This window comes from Corticium candelabrum, chromosome 15 (assembly GCF_963422355.1).
Source record: "Corticium candelabrum chromosome 15, ooCorCand1.1, whole genome shotgun sequence".
NCBI classification, from domain to species: Eukaryota; Metazoa; Porifera; class Homoscleromorpha; order Homosclerophorida; family Plakinidae; genus Corticium; species Corticium candelabrum.
In genome coordinates, this window is record NC_085099.1 from 2550125 (window position 1) to 2568966 (window position 18842).

The 18842-nt window shown below is 40.5% G+C and overlaps 1 protein-coding gene across 3 annotated transcripts; it reads left to right on the plus strand.

The window, feature by feature from the left end:
- The first annotated feature begins 52 nt into the window (after positions 1-52).
- Positions 53-17517, plus strand: LOC134191193 (uncharacterized). Of its 3 annotated transcripts, none has more exons than XM_062659779.1 (53): positions 53-122; positions 2601-2705; positions 2762-2811; positions 2936-3076; positions 3258-3395; positions 3522-3866; positions 3929-4003; positions 4062-4115; positions 4546-4890; positions 5154-5288; positions 5342-5674; positions 5732-6109; positions 6171-6302; positions 6370-6726; positions 7278-7400; positions 7475-7570; positions 7635-7991; positions 8050-8098; positions 8364-8515; positions 8584-8618; positions 8675-8834; positions 8889-8941; positions 9084-9101; positions 9158-9209; positions 9261-9343; positions 9411-9453; positions 9523-9610; positions 10380-10491; positions 10553-10789; positions 10850-11023; positions 11177-11281; positions 11346-11411; positions 11470-11841; positions 12301-12462; positions 12510-12597; positions 12668-12812; positions 12874-13105; positions 13688-13894; positions 13981-14107; positions 14514-14690; positions 14752-14833; positions 14902-15052; positions 15110-15184; positions 15242-15434; positions 15499-15701; positions 15768-15920; positions 15984-16043; positions 16100-16431; positions 16643-16733; positions 16795-16869; positions 16934-17039; positions 17098-17262; positions 17323-17517. In XM_062659779.1, exons 2-53 carry the CDS (start codon positions 2653-2655, stop codon positions 17343-17345), a joined length of 7758 nt encoding a protein of 2585 aa, XP_062515763.1. In that variant the 5' UTR covers positions 53-122; positions 2601-2652; the 3' UTR covers positions 17346-17517. The 3 variants fall into 3 exon arrangements, with proteins under 3 accessions (XP_062515763.1, XP_062515761.1, XP_062515760.1); XM_062659777.1 differs by having other exon boundaries at positions 74-258; XM_062659776.1 differs by having other exon boundaries at positions 74-175.
- The last annotated feature ends 1325 nt before the right edge of the window (positions 17518-18842 follow it).

Below are 18842 nucleotides of genomic sequence, written 5' to 3' on the forward strand. Positions count from 1 at the left end.
GCTTGTGATGAATTCTACCAGAATTGAAGCGTTTGTGCCAGCGTTCTCCTTAATCAAACGGTCGGGACACGCGAGGTGCCCACAGCAATCGTTTGTTGACGGTGGTAGCAGCGAAGTTGCAAGTATGCGCTTGAGTGTTTAGAGGTCATCAAAGCTACTAAGAACAGAAGCAAGTGTAGGGAGCTATTTATAGACAGCTAGAAGTAATGTGTAAGGTATATCCTACGGCTTTACCGGTACCGGTCCACTTCCGGCCAGGTATATGTACGTTGTAGCATCTAGCAGGAATGATAATTGGGATTGTGCTCTTGTCTGGTTGTTTGTCTGCCTGTCTGTCTGTCTGTCTGTCTGTCTTTCACATATATATCTGTCTGTCTGTCTGTCTGTCTGTCTGTCTGTCTGTCTGTTTGTTTGTCTGTCTGTTTGTCTGTCTGTCTGTCAATGGTAGTATATTTCAAACATGATCACTATTACAAGTAAAGTAGTTAATGGCAAACTTTAAAAGTGAGTTCAATAGGGTTTGCCTGTATGTATGTATGTTTGTCTGTCATTTAACTTTATTAAAACACAATCTAGATAACATTTAATTTTACAGTTCAAAACGTGTAATTTCAATCTAGTGAATGCTACTCTCAATGTCTCTGTCTTGAACGTTCTTATCAAACTTGTCTGGTAGTATACGTGACAACTTGTTCATATAATGTCATGGAATTCGCAGCACTGGAGAATGTTGATTGAAAGTGGAGTAATCGTCGGATGTGTGGAGGTTCCAGGAGGATGTTGTCCATTATATTTTGCTTTCTTTCTTTCCTCCCTTCTTGCTGCTGCAAAGTTTTTTTGCTGCACGTGTCACTGTGCTCTTACTAAGGGGGTGAACCATGTATAACTGTATCAAAGTCATGGCTAGACCCTGAGTTGTGCTACAATAGTACTCAGATATGTTAATTCAGTTTCAATTTGAGTATCAGGGCTGAGGCTTCTCATGATGTATTTGAATTTATGCAAGCAACTGCTTTATGTGTTGATAATTTTATTGTGCTACCAGACTGACCCACCGCCATACTTTCATGTTGGACAGGCTTCCCACATCCACGTCCACATAGGCTTCCATATTGTGTGTGTGTGTGTGTGTGTGTGTGTGTGTGTGTGTGTGTGTGTGTGTGTGTGTGTGTGTGTGTAGCTAGCACTTGATCGTTCTTCTTGACGCTCCTTCCACAGTGCCAAACCCATTGTGGGTAGGGCGGAACTCAAGGCTCAAGGTGTGTGTGTGTGTGTGTGTGTGTGTGTGTGTGTGTGTGTGTGTGTGAACGCAAGGTGTTGTTATCTAAGCATATTGTACACATGTGCCTTGATGTTTATCAGCCAGTGAAAACAGGGTGTTGTTGCATATACATACTTTGACACCACGTATCTAAACTAGTCGACCATAATGTGTGATGTTTGTGCGACCGCAACTCACGAGTCTCGAACCAATCTTACATGACTGAATCTATGCACAAACCCAAATCTTTGCTGACTTTAAATTGAAACAGTCAGAAGTTTCTAGTTACCACTGGCAGCAACAATGGAATAGATTTTTTGGTCGAGCACGTGTCTCATAGTCCTTATCTGTCAGACAGCATATGGACAGTCGATCCACATGTAAGTTGATTTCCTTGAAAGATCTCGTGTGAGAGAAGGGTTGCAAAGTGACACAGCCACTTTATAGATTTGCTCAACTTTGAGATTGAATGAACTCGAGTATATAAATATGAGAGTATAGCTACTGCAAGATATATATATATATATATATATATATATATATATATATATATATATATATATATTCATCGTTTGTAGAATTTGGACTTTGGAGAACTCAAAAAATGTCTAAATTTACTTCTACTCACAATCTGTGTCGCTTGATACTCAATTTACAGTGACAAGACTCCTGAAGACAATTCTATTATGTCAGACTGTATTAGAGTGGCCTTCACAACTAGAATGAAGCATATCTACACGGGATCGATGTTGAAGACATGTGAAAGTTTGGTGAGAATGCGCCAAAGTCCGATCTATATTGATGTGTGACGGCAACTTCAAACGTGAGACGACTCCAGTGCGAGTACTATTTTAGGCCAACTGTTTCCTGCCTCATTCCTAGCCAGACTAAAGTCCAGCGTAGGCGGGGTGTGCATCCGGGTGCAACGTTGGATTTTTAGATAGCACGCCGAATGATCAAGCAGGTTTTCCGTGAAACGAAACGAAGGAGATTTATTTTTGGATGCAATCTAAGGAAATCCGGTGAGATGGCGCCCACGTCCGTTCGACAGCGCATGCGTCACACAGCTCTGTGGCGCTCACGGGACTTCCCCCACACAAATTTTTAGAATCCGACATTTAACAAATTAAATACTGTCGGCGGCTTCTTTAACGTACCACGCACTTGTTTAGTGAGTGAACGTAGTCTACCTCATTTCCTTCGCGTGTACTCGCCTACAACAAAGGTTGCCGGGTGTGAGTGCAAACCGACAGCGAAATTTATCACTCTTTGCAACAGAACACACTAGCCATTGTTTCCTAGTGCTTTATAAAGCTCATACCTACGTTGTCTCATTTAGTTCTGTATCTGAACTTGCATTGGTGAGGACTGTGGTGTGAGGATCGAGTGAGATGCTGTTGCTTCTAGTCTTGTTGGCAAGTGTTCTCTGCTCGTCGTCCATGGGGTAAATTGTCTGCAAATTTGCACACGTTTAGTGTTGCATATTTCTGTTGCTTCTAGAGCTGAGACAGAAAGCAGGAATGAGACAGAAAGCAAGAACACGACAGAAAGTGCGTTTGTAGATGGTCTAGATAGAGCAGCATGACTCGATTATTTCTTCAAGTTTCTTTCATGAATGTAAAATACAGTCATGCAGTGTGATTGATTTTAATTCAAGAATGTATTGAATTTCAGAGGCTTGTTGGACACCTTATTATGACAGGAACGTTCCAAATTATAGGGATTGGGATGAGAGAGAGTTACTGTATAATCACTTAGGAGATGGTTACAGCTTGTGTGACAATCCTCTGGACATTCAGTGTGTCACACAAAATGGTAAGAAATTAATTAGGATGTTATTGATTGCTTGTCCCAGTTTCTTCTGTTTGGTATGTGCTTATTTATTCGTTCCTATGTGCAGTATGGGTGAATTTGCTTGTCTGTCTACTTGTTTGCTTGCCTGCTTATCTTTCTTTCTTTTGTTTGTCATGGCTGTTGAGCTAGAACTGTTTTGCAGGTGTGTCGTATACGGATACCACAGATAGAGAAGTTTCATGCTCTAAAGAAAGGGGCCTGGATTGCGACTCGTACTATCAATCATCTCGACGCTGTCAAAACTACAAAGTTCGATACTTGTGTCCAGGAATGTGCAAACGTACGAGACATAATTCACATTCTTTTCTGTGTTATTGCATATAACCTGTTGCAAAGCACCTTAGTATATATAAACACACGTGCTTTTAAACATATCTGAGTGTCTTATTAATGGTTTGTATGTCAGGGCACTGTGGTCGTTCTCTGTTTCTACCATCAGGTCAGACCACCATTGAGGCACCCATTGGTAAAGCACCAGCCAGATGTAAATGGACCATAAAGACTCTCCCACATCAATATCTGAAGATTATAATGAGCAATAATCATCTAATGAAGGGCATGAAACTAACAGTTTATGACGGTAAGGGCAAGGAAGCTACGCAGCTTCTTAAAGCAAGGGCAGGACATTATGATGATGGAGAATACTTTTGGAAAGAAGTTGTTTTCAGTTCAACAAAGATCGTACACGTGAGGTATTCAGCTGCTCTTGGAGGTGAAACGTCATGGAAACTTACAATTGTTGTTTTGCCACGTAAGATAATTGTGCAAATTAAGGATTTAGCTGATACACAGTGTGTATGTGTATTTTGTTAGCTGCTGTTCGTTTTTCTCCATGCTCGTTTGACAATAATACGTGTGGTTGGCAAACTTCAAAAATGCTGAAAATAGGTGAATGTGTTGTGTTTATTGTACATGACATTTTTTTGGTATTTACTGGGTGAATTAGGTCAATGTGATGACGAACGAAATGATGTGCCCAGATGTGGCTCGCCATCTGCAGGTAATTTAGTAGAGCGTTCAGTGATGGAGTGTTGTACTGAGTAAGATTTATTACTAGGCATTTGTGAATGTACGTGAACAGACACACATACATGCACTTCAACACATGCACGTGTGCACACGCATTCCCATACACGCAGGTCACCTGGCACACACACACACACACACACACACACACACACACACACACACACACACAGTGATAGCCATATGCACGTACAGTTTACACACATACATAAGTAGACCATTACACCTAGTCCTGCCAACACAAAATATGTATGTCTATCCAATTTTGATTATAAGTCACTATGACGGCTTACGAAGCAATGCAGCAAGGGTAACACAAATGCAAATTATTCATGAAAGTTTGCATTACTTTGAGTGAGTAAAGACACGATGTTTATTGTAGCGCTTGTTTTGTATTATTTAAGGTGGACTGGCATTTCTCACCAACCTACATAGTGGATATCCTTCAGCTACACTAACTAGCCCTATGTTCAAGGCAGTGCAGTCTAAATGTCTCTCTTTACGGTTTCTAATCTCAGGCCGTGACGGCATCCATCTACGTGTGTATATCAAGTTTTACAATGACACGGTGTACTCTTCAGGCCACTGGCAACACACAGAGAACAAATGGAGAAGAGGATATCTACAGGTGATGAATGATGCAAGATTTTATGTTTTTATTACCATGGCAATGCGAGTCAAGACCAGTGAGTTTGAAAGGCATGATATGGTTGCAATAGATGACATTCGGTTGGAGAAATGTGTTCATGGTAAGACTGGGGTTGTTATACAATCTATTTGTCTTTGTTTGCTTGGTGTATTTGTTTTTGTTTGTTTGTTTACCTGTCTGTTTGTCTGTCTGTCTGTCTGTCTGTCTGTTTGTGTTTGTCTGTCTGTCTGTTTGTGTGTTTGTTTGTTTGTATGTTTGTCTGTATATGTGTTTTTGTTTGTAATTTTGTTTGTTTGTTTATTTTTTGTTTGTTCTTTTTCTAATGTGCTTTTCACTGTTTTGAGCTCTACATGTTTTGTGTAGACATTCCATGCATTTATATGGATGGTGGAGAGATGGACTGTCCATTGACATACAAACCAGGGCATGGAGAATGGTTAAGAGTGTCGTTAACTTCACAGAAGCGGCTGCCCCCAGTCCTTCCAATAAAATCTTTCAGTACGTTTAATTGATTTCAACGAAAACGGAATACTGATGATTTCTGTTGTTAGATTGGACCAGTATGGGTTGCTGGCAACCGTCCATGTGTGTTTTGCCACTGATTAGTCTAGAGGATAACGTTGATATTTTGCAAGATTATTCATTGGTTCGGTCAGATCCTGTAGGCAAGTGTGCAGTGGCAGCATATGCAGCAGGTCATACAGCATTTGCAGTACAACGTCAAGGTCAGTGCCATGGTTTGAATGACTATGAGCTGATGCAAGGATTTAAGAAAGTCGACGGAGACTGCAACAGGGATCTTGTAGCTGACGGGTCATATGAAGTCTTCAACATTACAAGAGTTAATGGACACTCTCGTCCTACTTTTGAAACAACAGAAGATGGTTATATTGCACTGTTTATTATCCAACTAAATTTTGACTTTCCATTGTTGTTTGTAGATGTTTTTGTGTTTCAGCAAACAGACAACGTTCTTGAGTATATTCGTCGTTCTTCTGTTTCGTTTAAAGTGGTGCCTCCTCGTGGGAAAGCTAAGGAACCATCGTGCATATATTTTCGTTACAAAACGTCCTTCAAGGATGCCAGGGTTGAGGCAGTAAACTACAAATACAATGTCAATAAGTCAAGAGCAACAACAGTGTGGCAGATGCCTCAGTTGGAACACAAACGATCCCCAATTTGGAGGAGTGCAGCTGTTATGCTTCCAACAAATGAAACTGACCTGGCAGCAGAGCGGGTAAGGATTAGACCATTTGAAACACCACGAAAGGGCTACTTTAGGATCATGGATCTTGTGGCAGCTTATCCATGCAGCACAGGTGATGTTGTCATAATTTGTCATTTTACCTGTAGAACACTGACAGTCGAAGATGTTTGTAGAACCTCAAAACTGTTCATTTGATGATAGCAACTGTGGATGGCGTAGCTCGAGCTCAATCTACACATCCCATTCTATTTCAGGTTTTAGCTGGCAAAGAGGTTACACTAACAATAGAGGACTTCATACAGTTGGTGAGGCAGCACATCTTATACTGTAGTATTGATAGTTGCAATAAAGTTTGATTGTGTGTTTTATTAGGTACTGTGTCTATTAAATACACTCGGTACTATCGGTCAAATGTTCATCAAAAGAAAGACTTTGTTGTGTTGTGGCATCCTACAATATTTAGTAAAGGCCATCGTTGTTTGGCATTTCACTACATAATGGAATCGTCAATGCAGAAACATGCTGGATGGGGGTTTTCGGCTAGAGTGTTTGCTAATGAAAAGATTTATTCAGAGGTGGTTCCAACTAATGCCAGTGGAAAATGGGAGCTGGGGTTGCTACAGTTGCCACGACAAAGAAATACTCTAATGAAGATTGAATTTTTGGCTTGCAAAGAGTGCTCTGTTGCTTTGGATGATTTTGTGTTTACATACAAGCCGTGCAGTGCAGGTAAGTAGTGCAGATTGTGTGTGTGTGTGTGTGTGTGTGTGTGTGTGTGTGTGTGTGTGTGTGTGTGTGTGTGTGTGTGCATGTGCGTGTGCGTGTGCATGTGCGTGTGTGTGTGTGTGTGTGTGTGTGTGTGTGTGTGTGTGTGTGTCTGCATGTGTGCTTTGTTGGAGAGCTTGTTTGTGTGTATTATATGGTCGTTTCTGACTGCCTATCAGATAGTGTTCATTGTCACGTTGTGTGTCTGTCTTTATTGGTCTTTTTGTTGTTTGTGTTCCTGTTTGTTTATTTATTTGTTAATCTTTTGTTTGTTAACTTTGTGTGTGTTGGTTTGTGTCTTTTTGTTATTGTATTTGTTGTTGGTCATCTACTTATCTGTTTGTCAGTCTGCCTCTTTGTTGATTTATGTACACTGTTTATTGGCATATTTGATGCTAATTGTTGTGATATGGCATGCTGGCATACAAAAGCATCTAATCTATGGGTATCTTTTACTGACATACGTTAATACTTGGACTTTCAGTGTAATCACAATAAGTTGTTTCATGATTTAGACAAAAACGAGTGTGGCTGCTCTAGTCCACCATGTGGGCACATTTGTATCAATACATTTGGCGGTCACTTGTGTCGCTGCAGACAAGGCTATGAACTGCATTCAGATAACAAGACTTGTATTCGTATGTCTTCTGATCTTCTTTGTATTTGTTGAGTTTTTATTGTCATTAGTTAATCAAATTGTTTTTGTCTTTAGCGGTTTGCAACAGTAATCAGTGTCTGTATGGCAAGTGTGTGGCTCCTAACGTTTGTGAATGCTTTAGTGGATTTACAGGGTCCAACTGCCAACTGTGTATGCTTGTGTGCATCTTCTTGTTTCTATTTTAATAGCCTGTTTTGACGTGTTTGTGTTGCAGCATGTGGACCATTGTATCTTACAAATGAGACTGGAGCTATCATAAGTCCAACATTGTCTATGAGCAGATACAGATATTATGGTCTAATACAATGCAACTGGACAATCAGAGCACCGGCTGGACATGTGGTGGCTCTAGATGCCGGGGAACCTCACTGGCATAGTCGATTTGGATGTGATAGAGAATACTTGAGAATAAAGAATCGAAAGGATGAAAGTAGAGCAAGAGTTGCCAAATTATGTTACAGATCTGGTAGTGTTAGACGATTCATATCAACTACTAATAAACTTTTTGTCTCCTATTCTTCTTCTGGATATTCTTATGGGACCACATTCAGACTAAGATATGAAATGCACAGTAAGAAATAGATCTTGTCAACAGTGTTGTCGAAATCAGTTGAGTTTGCTGTATGCAGAAAAGACAGATTGCCTAAAGAACTGCAACAATCTACTGTGGTGGCAGAAGTAAGTCTGATCTATTCATGCTGATGCAATTGTTTCATATATTAGACTTGAAATGTCAGTATGCACATGCATTATTGGAGACTAACACTGTAGGTCTTTCACTAGTCCCTAACAAACTGGTGTACTACACACACTACGCATTTGTTTGCTTTTGTGTATACTCTTGTACAATAGGAGTGGATGCACTTAGTGTGGTGCTGTGTCTGACTTATCTGCTGTGTGATTGTGTGAGTTCATTGTACACAATGTTGTGTGTTTACGATAGATGCTGCCATGGATTTTTGGTTGCTGTTCCGAATGTATTTCGCCAGGGGGCGAAGACAACCATCGATGTATCTTTACCAAAAATGGAATATGCTGTATTTGTGGTGGGAGAGCTAGTAAAAGCAGGCAAGACAGTGTTGGGACCAGTTGAAAGTACAGGCATTCAATTTAATCAATTGTAAGAATGTGGCACTTATTGGTTTGTCTATTTCTATTGACAGCTTTAATCAGTAACCATGGAAGCTTAACATTGCAGGTTTTACCCTACCTAAATAATGTTAAAATGAATGTTAATATTTTCGTATTTGTTAGATACCTGATGATCTTCCAATTGGCGAATACCAGTTTAATGTAACTGCAATGAATGGTGACAGGATTGAATTTAGACGGAGCACTGAAGTGGCTGTGGCAAGTCGTGGTCCCACTGTTCTTGTACAGACAGACAAACCGGTCTACAAGCCAGGACAAACAGGTTAGATGTGTTTCAATTGATTTGTAATTTGATTTTGTAGTAGCGATGTTATAGTGAGAATGAGGATTGTCTCAATGGATTATAACTTGAAACCGTATGATGGAAATGTGAGTGTGTGTGTGTGTGTGTGTGTGTGTGTGTGTGTGTGTGTGTGTGTGTGTGTGTGTGTGTGTGTGTGTGTGTGTGTCATGATGTGTGCTTACACTAATACTTACTAAACGGCTTACTGTTTTCTCATGCTCTCAACAGCTGTCAGTTATTATCTCGGTAAGTTCTATTGATACACCAAGTATATCACAAAGTGATTTACGCCTTACAAATAGGATGGAAAGGGAACAAAGATATTGCAATGGGAAGACCTGCTAGTGACGAATGGTAAGACATTTGGCATATTCAAGTACTATACATTGATGTGTGCTCGTTCAGGTGTCATTCATCGTTCATTGATGTTGTCGTCACAGCCTGTAACAGGAAAGTGGAAAATTATAGTGTCGACTCTTCCTGCACAGGTCAATCATTTTATACTTTCACTCTTTTATAAAGACTAAGTGATTAAATTGTATCTCAATACATTAGGAGTCCATTGTTCAAGTGGCATGCTTTGAAGTGAAAGAATATGGTTAGTATTTTTGCATAGTGGCATGTCTGTTTTCTTGCTATTTTGTGCATGTGATGGTTTGTGTGTTAGTTTTGCCAAAATTTGAAATTAACCTGTTTGCACCATCGTATATACTGAGAAACGTTCCAGAGAATATCTCAGTCGCTGTCTCTTCAAGGTAAACATTGCAACTTTTTACTTGCATGCAGCTGTGTAATCACACCTAAATATTGGTGTGTGTGTGTGTGTGTGTGTGTGTGTGTGTGTGTGTGTGTGTGTGTGTGTGTGTGTGTGTGTGTGTGTGGGCATACACAGTTATGTTTAACAAACAGTTGACTGATTGAGGAATGAACAGCGTTAGTTACAGCAAGACAGGTAAGCAAGTTGCTTGACAGACAAAAATTGAGACAGTTAAGATGCAACTGAATGTAGGTGATTAAAAGACAAAAGAACACAAACAAGCATACAAAGGCTATCACTCAATAGACTTTACAATTAATGGCTTGTTAAAGAAGGCCAATTTTAAATCAAGAAAACTTTGGAAGTTTTACAGTTTCTGTGTGTATAAATTTTGTGATAGAAATCACAACGTTCGAAATGCAGTGTGTCATCTAGTGTAAGTAACACATGCTTACAAAATGCATAACTATATTTTTACCAGAAGGTCATAATAACCTTGACTGACTCCGTACTAAATTAGATTGTTGCCAAAATTTCTTAATTTATAGGAGACTTGGTCTACAGGCTGGCAATGCATGATATAGTTAATTGATCAATCAGTTGGTCATATGTTTCTATCCAATAATAGTAACTTGATAAACAATGATTGAATACATGCATTCAACTTGTAATCCTTTTTTTCATAATTTGAGCCCATGGATCAACAATTTTTAATAAATTGAATTACTGAAATGAAGGTAATCATGGTACTTGATTATTGCTAACAGATATTCATATGGGAAACTTGTCAAAGGCAAAGTGTGTGTAAATGTCACGACTGTTCATTTATCTCACTTCTCCAACTACTATAAACCATCTACACAGTCCGTTTGCAAAGAAGTAAGACATTGCCAACATATTGGAAACTGCACTCACTACACGTACTGATCAATTTTTCTAGAGTAACGGTCTCATTACTTTTGTTTTTGACTCGACTTCCTTCTTGAGTAAATGGTCACGGATTTCTTACTCACTGAGACCTCAGTCTGTTAAAGTGCAAGCTACTGTGACGGAACAAGGCACTGGAGTGATGGACATCAGCACTGAGATAATTCCATTTGCAAACCATCAGTACATTCTCAGTTTTAAACCGGGGACAGAAGACTTCTACAAGCCAGGACTGCCATTCAAGGCTCAAGTACGACAAGAAGAGTTGTTAGCATAAGCATTATACTATTGGTCACGATGATCTTGATAGATATCAGTTGCCTCTCCAGACAAGCGAGCTGCTGTTGGTCTGCTGCAGGTCAAAGTCGATGTGAAAGATGGGTGGAGACAGTTGTATTCATTTGATGCAGAAGTGGAGAATGGTTTTGTGGAGTTTGACATATTCCACTCAAGAAATCACTTTTCATCTCGTTTGTCAATTCATGTAATGAGAGCTACAACTACTATTGTGTTGTAGAAGCAATTCTATGTTGATGTTGCTTTCATGTAAATTTAAAAAAAATGTTTGTAGTCTGCAAATGTCTTGTTAAGTAGAACACATGATCATTCTGTAGCTCACATATTTCTGTGTACCTAGGCCGAAATTCCTGGAAAGAGTTTACGTGTTAATCATTACTCAAACCCTCGTCCTGCTGCTGGTGATCACTATATGACAATAATGCCAAACATAAGTACTTTGCAAGTAACATCATTTGTATGGTACAGTTTGATTTCAAGAATAATGATTTCTATTTATTTTATTTTAGTCTGGCATTCCTACTTTTGTGTTTATTAAGACAACGGCAGAAGTGCGAAGCACTCTGTTTGCTATGGTAATTGTACAGATTGATGAGAGGTTGTGATGAGCTGCTATTTGTGAAATTATTTTAGGCAGTTTCCAGAGCTCGTATTCTCAACTCATGGACAGTCAACATTGAAACAACTCCATCTTCCACCTATGATGGCGTTCATGAATTCACTTTGCCTCTTACCCCTTTGTGTTCATGGGCACCAAGATTTGATTTGGTGTTATATTATGTAGCCGAAGGATATCTAGTTGTTGCTGACACTATCAGCATGAGAGTCCAGCAATGCTTTGAGCACAAAGTTACTATGACATTTAACAGGAATGAGTCTCGTCCTGGAGAAGATGTTGGTTTGCTGATTCAATCAGCTCCTCATTCTCATGTGAGCTTAACTGCAGTGGACAAGAGTGTTTACTTGCTGGACTCAAATTGCGGCAGCCAGATTTCAGCTGATAAGGTAAGATATGAGTGCACAGATCAGCTACACTGGTCACTTGTTTACCATTACATGGTTTTTATTTGTCTGTTGAGCTGGTTTGTAGGCATGTTACTGCATATTTTCTTTTTTCATCTATTTTTGTATTTTGTCATCTATTTTTTACAAATATTTATCTGTTTGTTTGTTTGTTTGTTGCCTGATTTTTGCTAGTTTGTTTGCAAGTGTGTGTGTGTGTGTGTGTGTGTGTGTGTGTGTGTGTGTGTGTGTGTGTGTGTGTGTGTGTGTGTGTGTGTGTGTGTGTGTGTGTGTACATGTCAAATACAAAGTTGATCTAAGGCTCGCAGACACAAGAGACAATACCAAAGAGTCATTACAGCAATGGCCATCTCATCACATGTGTTCTTACCTGCCTGTGTTTATGTTTGTTGTTGTTCTTGTTTTGTTTGCACTGAGTTGTTATCATCTTTTACATGACAGGTTCTCAGTGAACTTACCAAATATGAAACTGGCTCCAAATTTGAGGCATCCGTTGAAGACCAAGAAGCTGACGGATCTGGATCTGGCATTTTGTCCAATCAGAACCAACGTGACTGGTGGAGATCATGGTGGGACTTGAGAAAAGTTCCGTATTACTTTAAGGTATCAAACGATAGATCACTTTGCACATTTTTATAACTTTGTGTCAGTCTGCAGGCATTTCAGTACTTAGTGACTATCAGTTTGTTCAGAAAAAGGATGGCCAACGTTTGAGACGAGAGTTTGAATCTGATGCAGGTACTTTACTTTGTCATCATGATGTAGGCAATTGTGCCAGAATTGTGAATCTGTATCATGTAACTTTTAGCTTCTGGCCGTGGTGGCGAGCTATCTAAATTGAATCCTACAGGGGATGACACTGATGATGAAGAGGAAATTGATCAGTTTGTGAGCGTTGAACGTGTTCGTTCTTACTTTCCAGAGGCTTGGTTGTGGGAAGACCAACAATCAGAGTATAGATTGGTGTTGTCTTGCTTGCTATGCTGGGTGCCTGTTATTTGGTGATTTATGTAGTGAGAATGGCCACGTTCACTTGAACTTAACAGTTCCTGACACCATCACTACTTGGATTGCCGATGCATTTGTTATGTCACATACAGCATCGTTTGGGATGACTGCTGTTCCTTCCAGTCTTGTTGCATTTAAGCCATTCTTTATCTCACTTAGTTTGCCTTACTCTGTAATAAGAAAAGAAGAAGTCGAAATCATAGCAACAGTCTTCAATTATTACTTTGAAGATTTAAAGGTTTGCTCATATAATGCATGACAGTGAGACTGCTGGACAGAAAACCAGACAGATAGGCAGACAGGAGGGCAAGCAGCCATTTTTGTATTAGCTAGCATATGTAGAATTAATTTAGAAGATCGCTGTCTTGAATCACGAGACATATCATCAGAAGGAAACATTGTGCAAGCACAAAGTAATTATTACACAATCAATGTTACGGGTAGTCACTTTAGTGCTCTTACATTATTGTAGTATAGTCAGATGTCTATAGTCAGACATGCAGACAGACAGACAAGAGACAGAGGGACACATGCACAGGGTCAGACGGACAGCAGACATAAGAACACACAGGCAAATGAATGGACAGACAAGTCTATATGAACCAGTTGGCCTGAGCTAGGGCTCGCAGGTAAACAGAAGAGGGATAGACAAGCTGATGTATAATGACAGATTAACAGACAGACAGCCATCCAGATAGAAAAGCAGAGACAGTGTGACAGATGCATCAACTGATAATATATATGACAGCTACTCAAACAAACAGGTGGACAGTTTGCAAGAAAGCATTGCTAACATATGTTTACATCATTGTTTCCTAAGGTGGTTATGGAGTTAGACCTCACTACTGGAGGCTTTGATTTTGTGAGTGATTCAGCTGCAAGCAAAGTGCCCTTAATGGTTCCTGCACAGAACAGTCGAACTGCTCGATTTCCAATTGTGCCTCGGCAACTCGGTCATATTCCTTTGAAAGTTACTGCACACTCAAGAGTAGAATCAGACTCAGTCATTAGGATGTTGTTGGTTGAGGTAATTAACGTATTAATGTATTGCCGCAAGATCAATATTTGGAACTTCAGTTTTGAGATTGATCACTTTTGCCTGTTTGAGTATAGCCCGAAGGAATTAAACAAATGTATTCAAGAAGTTTGCTTATTATTGAAGAAGGAAACGAAACGATGAGTTTAGAGCTACCTGACGTCATTGTTGTTAATTCAACTCATGGAGTCATCTCATTATCTGGTATGTATGTATTCACACAGATGACAGATTAAGTAAGACAGGAACTGATGAGCAGACGAATGTGTGACTGATGAAAGTTCAATATTGACAGACTGGTAAATAGGTGGATGGGTGAACAAATGAGCAAGCACTTGGGCAGGCCAGAAAATTTAAAGATTGGAGATTGCAGTTTAGTTACTTGTACAAAACCTTTGTGGTTGCTATTAGTTATTGAAGCGAGTGTATTAGTTGCAGTCAATTTTGACAAAACAAACAGACAGACAGACAGACAGGCAGACAGACAGACAGACAGACAGACAGACAGGCGGACAGACGGACAGATGCAACATTAAGGCAACGTATACTTACAATAATTGTGTTATTAATGTTGATTGTGCTTCATGATGGCCACTGCAATTTTTGTTAGCTGATGTTATTGGTCCTGCTATCGACTCAATTGGCTCAACATTGCGAATGCCATACGGATGTGGTGAACAGAATATGATCAATTTTGCTCCAGCAGTGTTGATCAAACGCTATCTTATCACTGTAAACAAGCTGACACCAAAAGTTGATGCTAAAGCATCTCGCTATATGAATATTGGTGCTGTAGTACTGATCAACTAGTGTATCGTGCAAGGCAGTGACTTTTTACGTGTATGCAGGATACCAAAAGGAATTGACTTATCAGAGGTCTGACGGATCATATGCTGTTTGGGGTGATCGAAGTTCGTCTGGCAGCACTTGGTGGGATTATTATATAAACAATTTGGCCGCAGTGTGTCAGACTCATTTATGTTGTCAATTACTTATAGTTTGACAGGATTTGTGTCACGAGTCTTTGCTCAGGCCAAACCGCTGATGTACATTGATGACAACTCTCTCTCTCAGAGTGTCTGCTGGTTGGTTCGTCAACAGAGGGAAGAAGGACACTTTACAGAGCCTGGTAGCTGTTACCATTTGGGGGTATGACACAGTAATTAATATCTAATTATACTCTGGTTAAATGCGGGTGCTCTAAAGTGTGGCAGATATGATATGGATACCACACTTACATCCTACACTCTCATCACACTTTTGGAAGTTTCTAAAGTTCAGGTACAGGCATTGTATATTAGTAGAAGTGAAGTTACTAGATGTTGCATGTGTTGGTAGACCATTCGTTGCGGCTTAGATGAAGATGCTGTGAGGTTTGCTACTGCCAAAGCGTTGGCCTACTTAGAGAACAGAAACAGCAGTGAAATGAATAGTTACGTTTTGGCTATGACCACTTATGCACTGAGCCTTGCACAAAGCAAGCATTCTGCCAATTTTCTAAGTGAACTAAGCAAAAGGGTACAAGGAAACGGTAGATATTCTTACAGGTTATAGGAATTTGTTTGAGCTTGTATTCTGTGTGTTGTCTGTTGCAGACAAGATGCATTTCTGGACCTGTGGAGATCCATATTGCTATGGCTGGAGGTCGAGATACTGTCGACATAGGCAAGGAACTGTGGAAGCTACTGCATATGCAATGTTGGCATACTTGGAGATGGGACAGTTGGCAGATGCTCGACTCATCGAGACTTGGTTGGTGTCACAAATGGACAGTAAAGGAGGCTACAGATCGACTCAAGTAAGAAGCTCAGAGATGCCATTTTGATGGTTGGAACGAGTGTTGTGTCTGATCATATGTGTACAGGACAGTGTGATTGCACTCATGGCTTTGTCTGATCTGAAACAGCGATTGGGTTGGCAGGCTGTAGATCTGACAATTAGAGCATCTGATGCGTCTGGCTTTAATCACGTGTTTGCGTTCACAACAGAGAACAAGCTGATTACTCAATCAGTTGAGGTGACTACACCAGATTGGTGCTATATTGTTGTATTTGTAATAGCTACTTTTTCAAATTTGTAGATTGACATTCCAACTGTAATTCATTTCACTGTTGAAGGTGTTGGCAATATTTTACTTCAAGTACTAAGTATACACTCAACACACTATGTTCAGCTTGTGTAACGTGTTTGATTCAGGCCGAAGTGACATACAACATACCAGAAGTGGATCCCGATGATTCTTTCTCTATTAATGTTACGGCGGCTTTACCTAATGCGACTAAAGCTACAGTGTCTCCATCTGTTTCATCGGCACAACCAACAGGCCATTCTCTGTCTCCTTTAGTGATGGTCACATCGAGGCAGTCGTCTCCAATTCCAACTAAATCTACTATTTCTACTACTAGTGCATCAAGTAATACAACTACTGAACATGTGTTATCAACAGGACCAACAAGACAAACAGTTGCACCTATCAACAATTTTGTGCTGGAAAATAACAATCAGGTGCAATTAGAGGTTTGCTCAAGGTACTGCTTATGGTGTGTGTGTGTGTGTGTGTGTGTGTGTGTGTGTGTGTGTGTGTGTGTGTGTGTGTGTGTGTGTGTGTGTGTGTGTGTGTGTGTGTGTATTGTGTGTTGGTCTATCTGTTTACTCGTGTCTCAACATTTGTTTGTATTGTTTGTATTTGTGATTGTACATATCACATCCTTTAATTAATAAACTCGGTTGTCTCCACAGCTGGCAGAGGACTGATACCGAATCCAGCATGGCTATTGTGGAAGTTGGATTGCTGTCTGGTTTTGAAGCCAATCAGAACGAACTAAGCAACGTAGGACACTATTTTATTGTGTAACTGCATCGAGTCCGTATCTTGTCTGTTTGTTTATCAGTTGGTTGAAAACAATAACATAGAACTTCAACGTTTCGAGACTGAGGGCAGGAAGGTAGTGCTATACTTTGACCAGGTACAGCTAGGGCATCATATAAACAGCTGTCAGTTCTACTGACTTGACATTTTTCTTTTTTCAGGTGAAGAAAGACTCTCCTGCTTGTTTCACAATGATTCAAGAACGGACTCATTGTGTGGCCAACATTCAGCCAGCATTCATTCAAGCTTATTCCTACTACGAACCAGGTATGATATGATCTAGTACAACATTTTCACCCTGTCTTCTTATTGAATTGATGTGAAGATTATCAGACTACAACGTCGTATCAACCACCATCTGCGTTGTCTGGTGGTCTGGATATGTGCACGTTAGGCAAAGAGATACAAGAGGAAGGGGCTGTTTCGGACGTTACAGATGAGAGTCCTTCTACTGTGTTTGTTACTTCAGGAGGAGACCAAAGTGATTCAGGTGTGCCGAATCTCTACTGTTCTAAGTTTGTATTTATTACTGTAATATGTCTCTATTTAGAGTCTCTGATGGATGCTATGTGAGAACTTAACAATCAAGTTTTCTTGTTTGTTCTACGGCACTGACTTCATTTGGAAGGTTTTTGCTGGATTTTGCTGCTTTTGTTTTCTTGCATTTGGTGTGCTGCTTTTGCCTTGAACTCGTCGAATGTCTTTGTTGCTGATACTCATGATAAACAGTGAGACCTGTGGAATACTAGTATGTGTGCGGGTATGGTTGTTTGTTGTGTGAAGTGGGATAGAGGCCGACAGCGCTTTTTCTGTGGCGTCGCTGGGTTTTGATTCAAAACTGGTCGGTCTGCCGTTATAAGGTTATAAAAACCTTGTCAATTGTCTAAAGGGCCATGCGTGTGTGTGTGTGTGTGTGTGTGTGTGTGTGTGTGTGTGTGTGTGTGTGTGTGTGTGTGTGTGTGTGTGTGTGTGTGTGTGTGTGTGTGTGGTGTGGTGTGTGTGTGTGTGTGTGTGTGTGTGTGTGTGTGTGTGTGGTGTGTGTGTGTGTGTGTGTGCGTGTGTGTGTGTGTGTGTGTGTGTGTGTGTGTGTGTGTGTGTGTGTGTGTGTGTACACCTACCAAATTGAGTGGATCACGCATACACCCATGTAGCTAGGTCGGGTTTGATTTCATTGATATTCAGGACGCTTGTATAGGATCGCATGTAGGTTTTCACGTTTTGTACGCTATTCGGTGCTAGAGTACAAGTGGGCTACTGCTGCAGGAGTTGCACTACACATACGTACTAACTGAGGTGGGAGTGGTGAGAGAAAGGTAGGGAAAAATTCTAATGGAGGCCATGGCCTCTTTGGTTCCCACATTTCCTACACCTATGATAGTCATGTTATCCTCTTATATAATCGTGTAGTCGCGCTTTAGTGCGTTAGCACTACATTCACAAGATGCTAGGAAAATGTTGGAAAGCTAAAATTTTAGCTGTTTAATCACTTTCTAATCTAAGCTCTGCGTGCTAGCAGTGCACTTGGCTTTATTTCACTAGATTTCACTGCGCGTAACTAGAGCCAGTCTCCGACTTTCTTCGCTGCCTAGGCCGTTCCGCGGTCGACCCGAAGAGACATCCGGGGAACGGCAAGAGCGGAGAGACTCGCTCGAATTTATCTGACACTGCGTGGGTGTGTAAGATAAAAGTCTGACAAACCTACCCAAAGAATTTTTAGTTGACGTATATCTAGGCAAGAAGCGAACCTTGATGCACTACGCGAGGGTTCGACCTTTAGCAATGGCGTCAAGCTCAGCCTCGAAGCAGGCCTGAACTCAGACAGTGCATTACAGTAATTGTGAGGAGTGGGTTGAGTCAATCGGGAGCGGGATACTTCATGTGAATGGTACTGTATCACTAAAAGCTATAGCTGTCAGACTCTGCAGCTGCATTCCTGCATGAGTGCACATGCAGAGGGAAGAAAACAAATGGGATATCCGTACATCGACAGTATAGATAATGAGAACGTGCAAGATTGTCAACATTGTTCTCGACCTTCTTTCTGTATGGCGGCTAGACCCGCTTTAGTCG

Bases quoted from the DNA above. Each gene is read 5' to 3' on its own strand.
- LOC134191193 (XM_062659779.1), top strand. From the start codon at position 2,653: ATGCTGTTGCTTCTAGTCTTGTTGGCAAGTGTTCTCTGCTCGTCGTCC. The intron at 2,812-2,935 runs GTGCGTTTGTAG...ATTGAATTTCAG, and splicing joins AAGCAAGAACACGACAGAAA to AGGCTTGTTGGACACCTTAT. The intron at 9,210-9,260 runs GTAAGACATTTG...GTGCTCGTTCAG, and splicing joins AGACCTGCTAGTGACGAATG to GTGTCATTCATCGTTCATTG.